Source organism: Nycticebus coucang, chromosome 22, assembly GCF_027406575.1.
Source record: "Nycticebus coucang isolate mNycCou1 chromosome 22, mNycCou1.pri, whole genome shotgun sequence".
Classification (NCBI taxonomy): Eukaryota; Metazoa; Chordata; class Mammalia; order Primates; family Lorisidae; genus Nycticebus; species Nycticebus coucang.
In genome coordinates, this window is record NC_069801.1 from 33981310 (window position 1) to 33998597 (window position 17288).

The following is a 17288-nucleotide window of genomic DNA, read 5'->3' on the forward strand; positions in this document are numbered from 1 at the left end:
GCCACCCTCGGTGTATGGGGCCGACGCCTTGCCCACTGAAGCATAGGTTCTGCCCTGCAATTGATTTTTTTATCTAACAAACTTTTTTGTTTCTTTCCTCATTGTCAGGCTAATAATCTTTGCTACTATTAGTGCAACTGTATGTTCCATTCATTATCCATAATTTCCCTCTTTAACTGGCCATAAACTGGGAAGTCAGATAGTCAAGCTCATTATGTAAAGGTTATTGGATTCTGCCTGAGTAGAAAGGTCCTCATATAAGTAAAAACAAGAATTGTGCTGGTGTTTATATTTTGGCTGCTCAGAGGGTTTTTTCTTTTGGTTATTTCTTTATAGTTAGTGTTTGAGTTCACTTCAAAAAATACCCATATACGCCTGTAGTCCCAGCTGCTCGGGAGGCTGAGGCAGGACAATCGTGGAAGTCCAAGAGCTGGAGGTTGCTGTGAGTCCTATGACATCATGGCACTCTACCAAAGGTGGTAAAGTGAGACTCTGTCTCTATTAAAAAAAAAAAAATACCCATATAATACATGTGATATTAGAGTAATTTGAAATGCAATTAATTCATAGAGATATTCATAACTTTTTGTTTTTTGTTTTTGTTTTATTTTGTTTTCTGAGACAGTCTTTGTCGCACTCAGTAGAGTACTGTGATGTCATAGCTCAGAGCAACTTCCAACTCTAGTGCTCAAGCAATCTTCTTAACTCAGCTTCTTTTTTTTTTTTTTTTTTTTTTTTTTCGGTTTTTGGCCGGGGCTAGGTTTGAACCTGCCACCTCCGGCATATGGGACCGGCGCCCTACTACTTGAGCCACAGGCGCTGCCCTTACCTCAGCTTCTTGAGTAGCTGAGACTATAGGTGCCCACCACAAGGCCTGGCTACTTTTTTTTTTTTAGTAGAGACTGGGTCTTGGTCTTCCTCAGGCTGGGACAAGAGCCTGTTTTAAAAACCTGGAGAACCCAGGAGATTGTTTTGTTTTTTTTTAAGTCTACATATTTAAGCAGAAAAACTCATGTGTCAGGGTTTAAGAGCTTATGATAGGAAAGAGACATTTTCTTGGGAAAATGGCCCTATTTAAAAGTTTGGAACCTATAGCAAAGCAGATAGGTACAAATTAGTATCTGTTTATGTTTTTCTGTGTTACAGGGAGAATCAAAGAACAGTTTGCCTGGGAGACTTAAAATCAGGAGATTGATTGGGAGCAGTTAATGATTCTATCCCAAAAAGTATATTCAGGATTTGAAAAGAAATTTCAAACAGAATTTATTTGTTAGTTTTAATCATATCTGAGAAGCTACCAGGGACTCCTAGACTTTTTCTATACACACACATACACACATATATATTTTTGAGACAGTGTCTCAAGCTGTTGCCCTGGGTAGAGTGCTGTTGCATCATAGCTCACAGCAACCTCCAACTCTTGGGTTCAAGCAATCATCTTGCCTCAGGTTTTCTATTTTTAGTAGAGATGGGGGTCTCACTTTTGGTCAGGCTGGTCTCGAACTCATGAGCTCCAGCAATCTATCCACGTTGGCCTCCCAGAGTGCTAGGATTACAGGCGTGAGCCACCGCACTGCACCCAGCCCCTACACTTTATTTTGAAACTCTGTATTTGTTCCTAGCAAATAAACAAGAATTTTTCTTTTCACCTTAAACAATTTTTTTTTTTATGCCAAACTGCTTTAAGAAATAGACATCAGGTCACTTAACCTACAATACTTCAGTATACAGAGAAGTTATTTTTGTCTCAGAGTTTATATTTTTGACTTGACACCTGTGGCTCAGTGAGCAGGTCGCCAGCCACATATACCAAAGATGGTGGATTTGAGCCCAGCCCAGGCCTGCTGAACAACAATGACAACCGCAATCAAAAAATGGCCGGGCATTGGGGTGGGAGCCTGTGGTCCCAGTTACTCTGGAAGCTGAGGCAAGAAAATTGCTTAAGCCCAAGAGTTTGAAGTTGCTGTGAGCTGGGATGCCATAGCACTCTACCAAGGGTGACATAGTGAGATTCTGTCTCAAAAAAAAAAAAAAGGAATTTATATTTTCAATTGAAATTTGTCCCCTTCTTAATGGTAACCCTTCAGGAATTGTATATTTATTCTGGGGTTGCTTCCATAGTCAAAATACTTTTAGAAAACTCAATTTTGAGGTTGTAGTTAGAAACTGTGACTTTTTTTTTTTTTTTGCTAGTTAAAGCTTCTTTTTTTTTTATTGTTTGAGATTCATTGAGGGTACAAAGAATTAAGTTACTCTGATTGCATTTGTTAGGTAAAGTCCATCTTATAGTTGTGTTCCAACCCCAAGAGTTATGCCTTACATCACAAGCCCCCATCCCCCTTCCTCTGCTTTTCCTGCTTCTTCTTTCTCCCACCACCCACCTTGAATTGACTTGAGTTTTTCTTATGTGGGTATATATTAAATCATCTACCACCAACCCAGGAATGAATTAGTAAGCTGTTGGTATGTGTGTGCCATGGAATACTATGTGGCCATTAAAAAAGATAGAGACTTTACATCTTCCGTATTAACCTGGATGGAGGTGGAACACATTCTTCTTAGTAAAGCATCACAAGAATGGAGAAGCGGCTTGGTACCCATAGCATAGTGGTTATGGTGCCAGCCACATACACTGAGGCTGGCAGGTTCAAACCTGGCCCCGGCCAGCTAAACAACAATGACAACTGCCACAAAAATAGCTGGGCATTGTGGTGGGCACCTGTAGTCCCAGCTACTTGGGAGGCTGAGGCAGGAGAATGGCTTAAGCCCAAGAGTTTGAGGTTGCTGTGAGCTGTGACGCTACAGCACTCAACTGAGGGCAACATAGTAAGACTCTGTCTCAATAAAAAAAGGATGGAGAAGCAAGAATCCAATGTACTCAATTCTAATATGAAAACAGTAGATAGTAAAAGAATATATTTATATATATATATATATATATATTTTTTTTTTTTTTTGCAGTTTTTGGCCGGGGCTGGGCTTGAACCTGCCACCTCCAGCATATGGGGCCGGTGCCCTACTCCTTTGAGCCACAGGTGCCATCAGTAGAAGAATATTTTTTAAAAGAGAATAAAAGGCCGGGCACTGTGGCTCACCTCTGTAATCCTAGCACTCTGAGAGGCTGAGGCAGGTGGATTGCCTAAGCTCACTGGTTCATGACCAGCCTGAGCAAGAGTGAGACCCCATCTCTAAAAATAGTCGGGCATTGTGGCGGCACCTATAGTCCCAGGTACTTGGAAGGCTGAGGCAAAAGAATTGCTTGAACCCAAGAGTTTAAAGTTGCTGTGAGCTGTGACGCCACAGCATTCTACCAAGGGTGACACGGTGAGACTCTTGTCTCAAAATAATAATAATAAAAATAAGAATAAAAAAGAGGGCTAGGAGCAGTGGCTCCCTCCTGTAATTCTAGCACTCTGGGAGGCCAAGGCAGGTGTATCCCTTGAGGTCAGAGTTCGAGACTAGTTTGAGCAAGAGTGAGACCCCTGTCTCTACAAAAAATAGAAAAATTAGCCAGGTGTCGTGGCAGGCATCTATAATTCCAGATGCTTGGGAGGCTGAGGCAGAAGAATCTCCTGAACCCAGGTGTTTGAGTTATGATGCCATGGCATTCTACCAAGGGCGACAAAGTGAGACTCTGTCTCAAAAATAAAAATAAAAAAGAGTCACTATAAATTACCATGACTTAACTGTGAGAATTGTGGTGGTACACTTTGGTTTTGTAGTCATCAAAAATTTCATTACTACCCACTACTTTCCAGCTGTATGACCTCTAGCAAGTTATCTAATCTCTGAGCTTTACCCTTCTTGTCTATAAAGCAGGAGTAAGAAGTTGGTGGAGACTGTGTGAAGTGCTTAGCTTAGTTCTCAAAAACAGCTGATTTTTAGTAAGGATAGCATTCATTTGGATATACAGTTGTGTATTTTTTATGTGAAATGCTTGAGACCCGAAATGTTTGGATTTCATATTTTTTTAGATTTTGGAATAGCTGCATTATATTTACAGGTTGAACACCCTCCCAGACATCTAAAATCCAAAATGCTCGCTTGATCATTTCCTTTGAGCATCATGTCAGTGCTCCAAAAGTTTCAGATTTTGGAGTATATCAGGTTTCAGGTTTTTGGATTTGGGATGCTCAACTTATGTATCTGTTTCTGGCTTATTTTGGGGGAAGGCCTAATTTATAATGATTCCCTCATCCTAGGTCCCCTAAATACTAGTGATCTTTCTTTTTGGCCTGCTGTTTCTCTTATCCTGAGCCAAACTTCCTCTACCATCTCAGCTCATGAAAACTTCAGTGACAACAAGGATGGTGATTAAAACCCTGCCATTTACCTTTTCAGGTTCTTTCTTTTTGCTTAACAGTCCTAAGCCGCAGATTTGAATTTCAAGCTGATGCATTTGCCAAGAAACTTGGGAAGGCTAAAGACTTATATTCTGCTTTAATCAAACTTAACAAAGATAACTTGGGATTCCCTGTTTCTGACTGGTTGTTTTCAATGTGGCATTATTCTCATCCTCCGCTACTAGAGAGACTTCAAGCTTTGAAAAGTTCCAAACAAGACTGAGATGCCCGGGTCTGTGACTGAAGACATTTCTGATTATTTCTGTCCTGGCAGCATGTTCTAGCTCTTGATGTTTTTAAACTTTTGCTTTTTAAAGAAAAATTACTAAGTACATAAAAGCCCAGATTTAATTGCATTCAATATCTCATTTCAAAAATGATTTTAATAATCCATTTCTTAAACACTGGATGAAAATTTGAGGCTTAATGTTTTTTAAAGGCATAGTTTTATCTTTGAGATCTAATTTACCATCAACTTGTAAAATTATTTGAGAAAATATAGAATTTGTTTTATTTATACGCTTAAGGAATCTGTACATAAGGTGTTTCAGGGCATATATTTAAAAGAAGGAACACCCCCTCTTTGTCCTTTCTGTGAGGCAGAAACAGTGGTCCCAAATCATTGTGCTCATACCTAAGTTGAAATTTGTTTTTTATTTTCATACTGTTATGGTTTAACTCAGCCAATCAGTGTTTTAATAAAAAGGATAATAATTGGTAAGGCTAATGTTATTTAAATTAAAGTAGTTAGAAATATGCTCTACTGTTCTACCAAAATTTGAATTTCTCTCTTGCTACACATTGATCGATAGTTTCTAATAGTGAAATTAGAAATTATGGGCCTGGCAAGATGGCTCACACCTATAATCCTAGCACTCTGGGAGGCCGAGGCGAGAGGATTGCCTGAGTTGACAGGTTCAAGACCAGCCTGAGTAAGAGCAACACCCTATCTCTACTAAAAATAGAAAAACTGAGACAAGAGGATTGTTTGAGCCCAAGTTGGAGGTTGCTGTGAATTATGATGCCAGGGCACTCTACCCAGGGTGACAGCTTGAGACTGTCTAAAAAAAAAAAGAAATCAGAAATTATGTACAGAATGTTTTTAATCATTGAGATTTGTTTTTGTTTTTAAGAAAATCTCAGTCTTCATCTTTCTGTCTACCTGGTAGGTATGTTCCCATCAGGAGTAAATTGTAGATTTTTCTCATTCATTCAATAAATAATGCATCCTTTCACTTTGCAGAGATTGCCACGTTGAAACGGGTTTTGCTATGCTAAAAGTGGCAGAACATGGGGTGGCGCCTGTGGCTCAAGGAGTAGGGCGCTGGCCCCATATACCGGAGGTGGTTGGTTCAAACCCAGCCCCGGCCAAAAACTGCAACCAAAAAAAAAAAAGTGGCAGAACATGAAAAAAGAAATAACATTTTAAGAAACATTAGGGTAAAATCCTGATGAATCTCTTGTGATAATTCAGGAAAAAATATATAGTTTTCTATCTCTTTCAAGGACAGAAGAGTTTCAGTTTTTATTTTTGTAATTTTAATCAGTAAGTCCTATGTACTATTTAATCAGGTCTGATTACCCACTTAGGAAAATTATAGTTCTTGATAGGCAGATAATTTGAAAGCAAATGTCATGAAAGATTTCCAATTTTAGGAGATGTATGTTTGACTAATCCATATCTCTGTCCACTTTCTGAATGAGAACTTATTTTGTGCCTAGAGCTCCTACTCACTGATCATGTTTACCTTCTGAGCATTTATTCCAAAGTGGGATCAGCTGTGCACCTTTGGCCATTAAAAACTTTTGCTCAGCCGACATTTGGGTGATGTCTCCACTTGGAAATATAATAAATATAAAAATCTAGTTTAGTACTGCATTATTTATTTTCCTAAGGCAAAAGAGGAGCAGTCCTCTTATCTGTGAGTTTTTGCTCTGATAACTGCCTTTCTTCTGTGCCTTTAAATACAAATTTCAGTTCTGCACAATTGAAACATTAAAAATTGCCAATGCAGATTTATGTGCTTTGTCTTTAATATAATGTGTGTGTCGTTGGTTACTTTAGATTAGTGTTTATTACACTAGAACAGAGAGGCCCAACCTTTTTTTTTTCTCTGCTAAACTTTGGAAGAAGAATTGGTTTGGATACATATTAAGTAAACAAACCCTAATGACAGCTAGTTAGCAAAATGACAGGTCTGCGCATACTTTTCCTGATATATCACACCACAAATAAAGCAGGAAAAGTCCTCACACAAAGTCAGCATGTGGCCCAAGAACCGCAGGTTGGACACACCCATGCCCTGGAAGAAGGGGGTGCTAACACATGAAGAAATAGCCCTAATTCTGAGTAGTGTCAGCACCATCACTGGGCCTCACACACAGTCCTCTTCAGTGGCTAAAGAGCATCACTAGTGCCAGGGTACTGTCCTGGAGGCAGGGTCCTTTAAGACCTGAATCTGGCAGTGACCAACTGAAGAAATACAAAGTTAGAAATGACAAGAGGTAAAGAGACAAGACACAGAATAGAATTTTCAAAGGTGGGAGCACAGGGAATCACCGCCCATTTGTGGGGTTCCAACAGTGGCTCTGAGTGTCAGTTCCACTCAGCTTTTATTGAAGGCTATTTGCTCAGCCCAGAGGGTAGGCCGAGGAAGGGAACAAAGACACCATCAGTTTCTCTAAGCAAGCATATCAGCTTCTATATAATCATTAACTTCTAAGGGTCTGAGCAGTCTTGAGAAATCCAGAACCTGAGCCTTGTGGGGGGCAGCCTCCTGTCAGAGGTCACACACATGGATTCCTAGAGAGGTGTTAATATCCACTAGTTCACTATGAAGTAAAACGCCCCTGGCCTCAATCTCCTCTAAAGACTCAGTGGGAAAGAGGAATTTTCCTCTCATCACCACCACAGAGGGTCTTCCTCTGTGATAAGGGATATTAGCCCTCCTACCCATATTTCGAGCTGTTCCCCTTGATCACTGCCCCAGACATAATACAAATCTGCACAATGGCATTTGCTTTGTTGACTGGGCAGGAGGTGGCCTAGTTAATGTTTCTTGCTAGGCCTTGCACACAGCTGCTTCTGTGCCCATTATTCCTTCAGAGTGCTTACAGACCCAGCAGGGGTGTTAGTGAGCTGTGTCCCCAACAGGCCAGGCTTCTAGGAAAAGCAGGAAACTTGCTGAAATAAGAAATTTAGCAGTAGCTGGTTTAAAAGTAAACTAGCTGACTTTGTTCTGCCTCACTTAACTTTTTTATTTTCCCCCTTTTCTGGGGTCTTCAGAGTGGGGTCTTCAGTCCCCATTCTGCCTGCAACTAGTTCTTGCCAGTGTTTCCTTAGAAGCTTCATTTGGAATCATTCCTTCTCTATTTTTATAACCTCAGATTGCCTTGGGCCTGCCTGGTTTACTCCAGCTACCTCTTTGGTCTTCCTTACATATGGCAGCAGTAATTAGCTTTTTAATATGTGACTGGCCTAGTCACTTACAGTTTATGGATGTAGAAGCATAGGGATGGCCAAAAAGAGACTGGGGGACTCTTGAGATACTCATAAATCAGGGCAAGAGTAGGTGGGCCAACCAAGAAAGGAAAAAGGTGGCACTTGGACTCTTAATACTTGACATATTCTACTTGGGTAGAATCAAGTAGGCTAAAGCCTTGGGTAAAATGGCATAATTCTAGCAGGGTTGATCGCTGAATCCAAGGCAGAATCTCTGTTGTGTGTATGTACTGCCTTCATCTGTGTGGGCTCTTTGCTAAGGTGGGACAGCTGCTGGTAAATTCTGCCTCGGTTTAGGATAACAGAGTGCCTGGGATCAATTCAATAGTTTTCGTACCAATGATGGTCCCAGGTTGCTCCTTACACTTTGCGTGCTCACTGTTACTGCTAATCCTTTCTTCCACTTGGTGTTATCAATCCTTTGGATATTTTTGTACATACATACTTCATTGTAGCTATGAAAGTTTTGACTATTTCATCATTATCAGAAAGCTTACTAAATACTACTTGAATATCTTAAATTCAGTCCTAGGGGTTATACAATTTGTAATCCAACACTATATCCAAAAACTTTTAAGACCACAGTAATGTCAGCAAGGTACTTGAGAGCACTTGTGTGTCAGGCTAAGTACAGTTTGGGGGAAAAGGAAAAATTATCCATTATGGAACAGGACAGCCCTATTCAAACAATATAGATAGGGAAACCTTGGGTACTTCTCCAGGATGGTTTCCAGGGAAGAGGCTTTCCTAAATGGTCTGCCTAGAGACAAATGGGAAGATAGCCCCATGTAGTCTAAAAACGAATGATACCAAAACCAGCACTCTGGGAGGCTGAGGTGGGTGGGTTGCCTGAGGTCACGGGTTCGAGACTAGCCTGAGCCAGAGGGAGACCTGGTTGCTGAAACTAGCCAGGCATTGTGGCAGGTGCTTGTAGTCCCAGCTACTTGGGAGGCTGAGGCAAGAGAATCACCTGAGCCCAAGAGTTTGAGGTTGCTGTGATCTGTGATTCCACATTCTACCAAGGGCAACAACGTGAGACTCTGTCCCCAAAAATAAATAAACAGACAAACCTGTGACACCAAATTCTTGCTTCTCCATTCTTGTGTTACTTTACTAAGAAGAACATGTTCTGTAATCCGAGCACTCTGGGAGGCTGAGGCGGGTGGATTGCCTGAGCTCACAGGTTCAAGACCAGCCTGAGCCAGAGCAAGACCTCATCTCTTAAAAATAGCTGGGTGCTGGGCGGCGCCTGTGGCTCAGTGAGTAGGGCGCCGGCCCCATATACCGAGGGTGGTGGGTTCAAACCCGGCCCCGGCCAAACTGCAACCAAAAAAATAGCCGGGCGTTGTGGCGGGCGCCTGTAGTCCCAGCTACTTGGGAGGCTGAGGCAAGAGAATCGCTTAAGCCCAGGAGTTGGAGGTTGCTGTGAGCTGTGTAATGCCACGGCACTCTACCGAGGGCCATAAAGTGAGACTCTGTCTCTACAAAAAAAAATTAAAAAAAAAAAAAAAAATAGCTGGGTGTTGTGGCAGGCGCCTATAGTCCCAGCTACTCAGTAGGCTGAGGCAAGAGAATCGCTTGAGCCCAAGAGTTTGAGGTTGCTGTGAGCTATGATGCAATGGCACTCTACCAAAGGCAACAAAGTGAGACTGTCTCAAAAAAAAAAAAAGAATGTGTTGCTACTCAATCTAGATAAATACAAAAGATGTAAAGTCTCCATCTTTTTTTTTTTGACCAGGGCCAGGTTTGAACCCACCACCTCCGGTATGTGGGGCTGGCGCCCTACTCCTTAAGCCACAGGCACCGCCCAACTCTCCATCTTTTTAATGGCTGAAAAGTATTCCATGGTATACATATACCACAGCTTGTTAATCCATTCCTGGGTTGGTGGTAGATGATCTGATACGTGCCCGTGTAAGAGAAAAATTCGAATCAATTCAAGGTGGGGGGAACAAGGGAGCGGGAGGAGAGGAGGAAGAAGGATAGAGGGTCATGGTGTACGGCACACCTCTTGGGGGCAGGACACAACTATAAGAGACTTTAACAAACGCAAACAGTGTAACCTAATTCTTTGTGCCCTCGATGAACCTGAACCAATTAATAAAAAATAAAATAAAATTGTAAAAAATTAGGCGGTGCCTGTGGCTCAGTGAGTAGGGCACTGGCCCCAAGGGTGGTGGGTTCAAACCCGGCCCTGGCCAAACTGCAACAAGAAAATAGCCGGGCGTTGTGGCAAGCGCCTGTAGTCCCAGCTACTTGGAAGGCAGAGGCAAGAGAATCGCCTAAACTCAAGAGCTGGAGGTTGCTGTGAGCTGTGATGCCACGGCACTGTACCGAGGGTGGCAAAGTGAAACTCTGTTTCTAAAAAAAAAAATTGTAAAAAACCTATGACACCAGGACTGCCCACACCCAGTAAGCAGATAACAGCTTTCCAATGAATGAGACAGAGATCCCCTCTGGTTCTTTGGATGATGGTTATTAATAGGTAATGTATGATTTCGGATTAAGACCAAGGTTCTGGCTCAGCGGAGCTCAGCGGCCAGGGCGCCAGCCACATATAATAGAGCTGGCACATTTGAATCCAGCCCGGGCCTGCCAAATAGCAATGACAACTACAACCAAAAAATAGCCAGGCGCCTGTAATCCCAACTGCTTGGGAGGCTTGAGGCAAGAGAATCGCTTGAGCCCAGGTGTTTGAGGTTACTGTGAGCTGTGATGCTATGGCACTCTACCCAGGATGACAGCTTAAAACTCTGTCTCATAAAAAAAAAAAAAAGAAAGACCCAAGGTTCCATTATCCAGTATAGCATTTACTGGTAAGGATTTGAGTAAGATATTTGACTAACCTTAGATTTCTCCATCAGTACCCGCTCTGTTCCAAGCTCTACTCTAGGTACTGAGGAATACATTAGTAAACTGGGAACAAAAATCCACTACCTCATGAATTTACATTCTATTATGGGGGAGACAGACAATCAAATTATATTAAATATTAAATGATGATACATTTTCTTTTTTTCTGAGACAAAGTCTCACTCTGACACCCTGAGTAGAGTGCCATGGCATTATAACTCACAGCAACCTCAAGCTCTTGGGTTTGAAAGATCCTCTTGCCTCCATTTTTCTATTTTTAGTAGAGATGGGTCTTGCTATTGGTCAGTCTGATCTCAAACTCCTGAGCTCAAGCAATCCACCTGCCTAGGCCTCCCAGAGTGCTAAGATTACAGGCATAAGCCCCTGTGTCCAGCCAGTGATAAATGTTTTAAAGGAAAAAGGGGCCAAAGTGTTTCTGTGGGGGGCAGGAAGGAGGACCCATTTTAAACAGAATGGTCAGGCTCAGCGCCCATAACACAGTGATTACAGCACCAGCCATACCAAGGGTGGTGGTTTTGAACCTGGCCAGGGCCAGCTAAACAACAATGACAACTACAACCAAAAAATAGCCTGGCCTTGTGGCGGGTACCTGTAGTCCCAGCTACTCAGGAAGCTCAGGCAAGAGAATTGCTTAAGCCCAAGAGTTTGAGGTTGCTGTGAACTGTGACACCATGGCACTCCACTAAGGGTGACATAGTGAGACTCTGTCTCAAAAATAATAATAATAATAAATAAATAGGATTGTCATGGATAGGTGCAGTGGCTCACGCCTGTAATCCTAGCACTCTGGAAGTCCAAGGCAGGTGGATTGCTTGAGCTCAAGAGTTTGAGACCAGCCTGAGCAAGAGCAAGACCCCCCTCTCTACTAAAAATAGAAAAATTAGCTGGGCATTATGCCAGTAGTCCTAGCTACTTGGGAACCCGAGGCAGGAGGATCACTTGAACCCAGGAATTTGAGGTTGCTGTGAGCTAGGCTGATGCCACCCCATTCTACCCTGTGCAACAGAATGAGACTGTCTCAGAAAAAAAAAGGAAACAAATAATTAGCGTGGTTACATAAAGGCATCACTGAAGATAATGTTTGAATCAAGATCCGAAGGAAGTAAGGGGGTGGTCTAGGCAGGAGTCTAAGAGGGAATAGCAAGTGTAAAAGCCTCCGAATTGTTGAGCCTGCCTGGACTGTTTGAGAAATACCAGATGGCTGGGTGGCTGCAGTGGGGCATGCTGGGGGCAGTAGTGGGAGATAAAGGCAGGGAGGCAAAATTGCACAGGGGCCATTGTAAGAACTAAGACTTTTACTTGAGTATGGTGAGAAGCCATTGGAGGATCTTGGGCCAAGGAGTGACATGATCTAAGGGAAGTTGGATCATTAAACATACTGGCTTGTATGTTGAGGAGCAAAGTCAAATTAGGGGACTAATTGGCAGGTACTTGCCATCCTTTCTGCAAGAAATAGTGAATGGTGCTAGACTGGAGTGGTGGTAGGAAGGTGGGGAGAAGTGGTTGGATTCTGGATACATTTCAAAGGATATGCTGATGGATTGAATGGGTGTGCAAGAGAAAAAGTGGGAGTGGAGGATGATGCCAGTGTAACTGGCTTAAGTAAAGGAAAGGATGGAGTTGCCATTAACTAGGGAAGGCTGCAGAGGGCAGGGGTTTGGAGGGAAATTGCTAGAGTTCAGTTGGAGACATGTTAAATTCGAGATGCCTACTGGACACCTAAGGGGAGATAAACTAATGAAGTTAAGCAGGGAGGTCTGGACTGGTGATTTATAGATGGATTTTAAAGCCAGGAAACTGAATGAGATCATCAGAGGAGCGAGAGAAAAAGCTGTGTTCCAAGGACTGAGTTGGTATTTCACATACTGGGGAGATTAGAAATTGGCAAAGAAGCCACTGCCGGAATCCCACAAATGGGCAATGGACGCCTGAGTTCCCACCTTTAATTCTATTCTGTGTCTCGTGTCTCTTCCTTAGCCAGTGTTTCAACTTTATATTTCTTTAGTTGGTCGCTGCCAGTTCCACAGGTCTTAGTGAACCCTGCCCCTGGGACAGGACCCTGACATTTCGCACACAGGTGGAAAATGACATTGGAAACCCAAAGAAAGCAATCTCTATCTCAAATTGTGCAAAGTCCAGACTTTCAGGTAACCAATAACTGATATTTAAGAGCATTTTTTCCCTCTAGACACTCCCTAAAAAATGCAGAATACAGATGTCTACATATAATAACTAAGAAAATGCCATGAAGGCTACATTGAACAGTTTGATGAGAAAATTTCAGATTGTATATGAAACCAGCACATTGTACCCCTTGATTGCACTAATGTACACAGCTATGATCTAACAATTAAAAAAAAATAAAAAATACAGTTCTGCAATTCAATCCTTTTAATTACCTTTTTCATTATTACAACATGCGCTGGGGTCCTAAACTTCTGAGGATTTATTGATAAGGGCACCTTCCACTTGTACTACCTCATTTTTATTGCTGTTTTTATAATGGTTTCTAACTAATAAAATGTTATCTTATTCAAAAAAAAAAAAAAAGAAGAAAGAAATTGGCAAAGAAATAGGAGAACAGTGTGGTGAGCTAGAAGCCAAAATAGACAACCCTTTCTTCCCATAAAATGGAGCAAAAATTTGGAATGATAGCTAGAGGTGGAAGTGGGATGTTGTGTTTTGTTTTGTTTTTTTAAGAGACAGTCTCATTTTGTCACCCTCGGTAGAGTGCCATGGCATCACAGCTCACAGCAACCTCCAGCTCTTGGGCTTAGGCAATTCTCTTACCTCAGCCTCCTGAGTAGCTGGGACCACAGGCACCTGCCACCGGGCTATTTTTTGTTGCAGTTTGGCCAGGGCCGGGTTCGAACCCACCACCTGTGGTATGTGGGGCCAGCACCCTACTCACTGAGCCACAGGTACTGCTCCCAGTGTTTTGTTTTTTTGAGACAGAATCTCACTCTGTTGCCCAAGCTATAGTCCTGTGTTACTAGCCTAGCTCATAGTAACTGCAAACTTCTGGGCTCAAGTGATCCTCCTGCCTCAGCCTCCTAAGTAGCTGGGACTATAGGCACCCACCACAATGCCCAGCTAATTTTTCTATTTTTAGTAGAGAGGGGGTCTTGCTCTTCTTTGGGCTGGCCTCCTAAGCTCAACCAATCCTCCCTCCTCAGCCTCCCTGAGCACCTGTGGTCTAGTATTTTATTTTATTTATTTATTTATTTTGTTTGGTTGGGGGTTTTTTTGCTGTTTTTGGCCAGGGCTGGGTTTGAACTCACCACCTCCAGCATATGGGGCCAGCACCCTACCCCTTTGAGCCACAGGCGCCACTCTGTTTATTTTTTTGAGACAGAGTCTCACTTTGTCACCCTTGGTAGAGTGCTGTGGTGTCACAATTTACAACAACCTCAAACACTTGAGCTCAAGTGATTCTCAATGCCTCAGGCTCCCAAGGCAGCTGGGACTATAGGCATCTGCCACAGCGCCCAACTATTTTTTGGTTGTAGTTGTCATTGTTGTTTGGCAGGCCCTGGCTGGATTCAAACCTGCCAGCTCCTGTGTATGTGGCTGGCCCTGAGCCTAGTATTTTATTTTTTAATGTGACAGATGTGGATAATACCTGTTTTATGAGGTGGTTATAGGGATAGAATGAGATGATTGCAGGGTGTTCAGCACAGTACCTGATAATAAGAGCTCAATACTTGATGATATTAACAATTCACCATAATTGATGTGATGTAAATAAGCACAGAATTAACTAATGGCCGTTGAGATATTGCCAAAGAGATCAAGTTTGAAAAAGAGGCTGGCTTGGGCGGCGCCTGTGGCTCAGTGAGCAGGGCGCTGGCCCCATATACCGAGGGTGGCGGGTTCAAACCCAGCCCCGGCCAAACTGCAACAAAAAAAAAAAAAACATAGCCGGGCGTTGTGGTGGGCTCCTGTAGTCCCAGCTACTCAGGAGGCTGAGGCAGGAGAATCGCCTAAGCCCAGGAGTTGGAGGTTGCTGTGAGCTGTGTGACACCACGGCACTCTACGGAGGGCAATAAAGTGAAACTCTGTCTCTACAAAAAAAAAAATAGAAAAAAAAAGAAAAGAGGCTGGCTTGACACCTGTTGCACAGTGGTTACAGCACCAGCCACATACACAGTGGTTACAGCACCAGCCACATACACTGAGGGTGGCGGGTTTGAACTTGGCCAAGCCAAATAAACAACTACAACAAAGAAATAGCCAGGCTTTGTGGTGGGCACCTGTAATCCCAGCTACTTGGGAGGCTGACGCAAGAGAATCGCTTGAGCCCAAGAGTTGGAGGTTGCCATGAGCTATGATGGTATGGTACTCTACCAAGGGCAACATAGACTATCTCAAAAAGAATAAATAAAATTTAAATTTAAATTTAAATTTAAAAAGTTTGAAAAGGAGTCAGCAGGGGCAGGTGTGGGCCTCTCCTTTGCTGCTCTCTGGGGGAGCAACGTTAGTGTCCACCTCTAGGAGGGGGCCGGGCTGTCTTGCTGCAGTGCCCTTTCTGGTAAGCTTCCTACATCCCCTGTTTCCTAATGGCAAACAGGGGAGTGAGTTTCTGCTTCATGTTTGTGGCTCAAGACCTGTCTCCCGAGAGTCAGTTGTCAAAGAGCAGGTCCCTACTCTTGGTAGTAGGAAGAATATTGGGGCTAGTTCGGGCCATCTTGGAACCCACCTCAGCCACACACATCCCTTCCTTACCAATTTGATGATTGGTGGGGTCCTGAACATATTGTTGAACACTTGCTATGTGCCAGGCTCTCTTTTATGTGCTAAAGAATAGAAGAGCAAACAAGAAACCAAAGTCTTCTGCCTTGGTGGAACTTATATTCTAGTTAAATAGTGCTTATGGTTAGAGAGAAATAATACAGTGCAGGACGGTTATTTGGAACATGAGGGTAGGGATGAGGTTACTTTTGAGAAAGATGGGAAGTGAGGTCACTGGCAGTGGTACTATTTTAGGAAAGAGCACTCCAAGCAGGTGTCAGCATGGCATGTTTGAGGAGCAGCAGAGGGGCTGGCATGGCTGGAGTGGAATGTACCAGGCCCAAGCATAGAGGTGAGGTCAGAGAGGCGTGTGAGAGACTTGGAAATTATAGTAAGTGGTCTGAGTGAAATTCACAAAGCACCCAGCCCCTGGGCCTTAGGAAATTGCCCTCTTTCAGCCCCTTCAAGTGCCTGAGTTGTAAGGAATGAGGCGGTGAGATTTGTGAGTCACATCTTCTTTGTGGTAACTGAAGCCCTCCAGTGGACCATCTATCTCAGGGTAAGTTGCAGAAAGGAACGAGGAAAAGGCCCCATGGCCAGCACATGGGGAAATTTCAAGTAGAAGACTGGCTCTCTAAGCACAGGGTTTCAGGCTCTGGGACCCAGTGGCTGATCCAGCCTAGGGAGGGAATGATGCTTCCTTCCTCCCAGGTATGCAGTGCCGAGACCCTGCCCGGGGCTGGGCTTCCACCGCCTCCTGCAGCTCCATCTCTGGCCTTCCCCCACTGAGCCCTGGATTCTGTGTGTTCCCTGGGCTTCCCTGGCAGTCACAGCAGCAGTAGGGGCTGCCATGGGGGTAGGGATGCTGTAGCTCAGAATTTCCCCAAGCAGCAGAGGGTGAAGCCACCTTGGTGGCTCTCAGTGCTACCCCACTTTAGTGACATCTCAGCCCCCAATCTGGGATGAGGGGGCTGAGATGTCACTATTGGTAAATGAGTTTTGGGAGGAAGGAGGAGAGAGGATAGGCTAATGGGGGGGAGGGGGAGGAAGAAGGGAAGGGGAGGCGGCTGAGAGCATTCTGACATAGACGGGGACATAGAGCAAAGTTAGTGGTGAGGTATGGGAGGATCTAGACTGCAGCCCGAGCCTGGGCCTCAGGCTGGAGTCCTGTGCCTCCAGGAGGGGCTGACAGAGTACTTCATCTGGGGGTAAAAAATACCCAAATCAATAATGGAGCAAAGAAATTGGTAACTCCCCCCCCCCAAAAAAAAGAAATTGGTCACTCCCTGAATTCCAAAAGGTACTCACTAACCTCCAAAGTGATGGGCCAGGAACCCTCAGAGGCTACAGATCAAATCTGAGCCAGTCTCCCCAAGATTTTTATCATTTAGGTCCCTGTCTTTCTCACGGGCCTGGAATCTCCTGGAAAGCAAGAGCCAGGTCTTCCAATCTTTCACTACCAGCTCTTGCCCAGGGCTAGCACTCAGTGGGCATCAAAACTCACAGAGGACCTGCCAGGTGGCAGGCCCTGGCAAGACACTAGGTGTGCTTTGCTGAGATAAGCAGGACACAGTCAAGTTCTTGCCACATCTGTGCAAAGGCTTGACGAGGATTCACCCAAAGTAACACAACAGGCCACCATCTGCCTCTACTCCCAGCTTCCCACAGATGTTCCTAGAACATGCCATGCCATCCAAATGCTTGCAGTTCATATGCCCAGAGGAAGATGCTCCATACCATGCCCTCCCGCAGCCCTGACCATCCTGCCCAAGCAGTACAGGCCCGGCAACCACCTCTCACTCCCAATCTATCAGAAATGAAGCCCAACAACCCACATC

General features: G+C 43.8%; 1 protein-coding gene across 2 annotated transcripts in view; it reads left to right on the plus strand.

The window, feature by feature from the left end:
- Positions 1-6209, plus strand: part of ZMPSTE24 (zinc metallopeptidase STE24) — a 55478-nt gene extending 49269 nt beyond the window's left edge. For both annotated transcript variants that reach the window (XM_053576248.1, XM_053576249.1), the window contains one exon: positions 4342-6209. In XM_053576248.1, coding sequence (XP_053432223.1) covers positions 4342-4566 — 225 coding nt within the window. In that variant the 3' untranslated portion in view covers positions 4567-6209. The remainder of the gene's footprint in view (positions 1-4341) is intronic.
- Positions 6210-17288: the final 11079 nt, after the last annotated feature.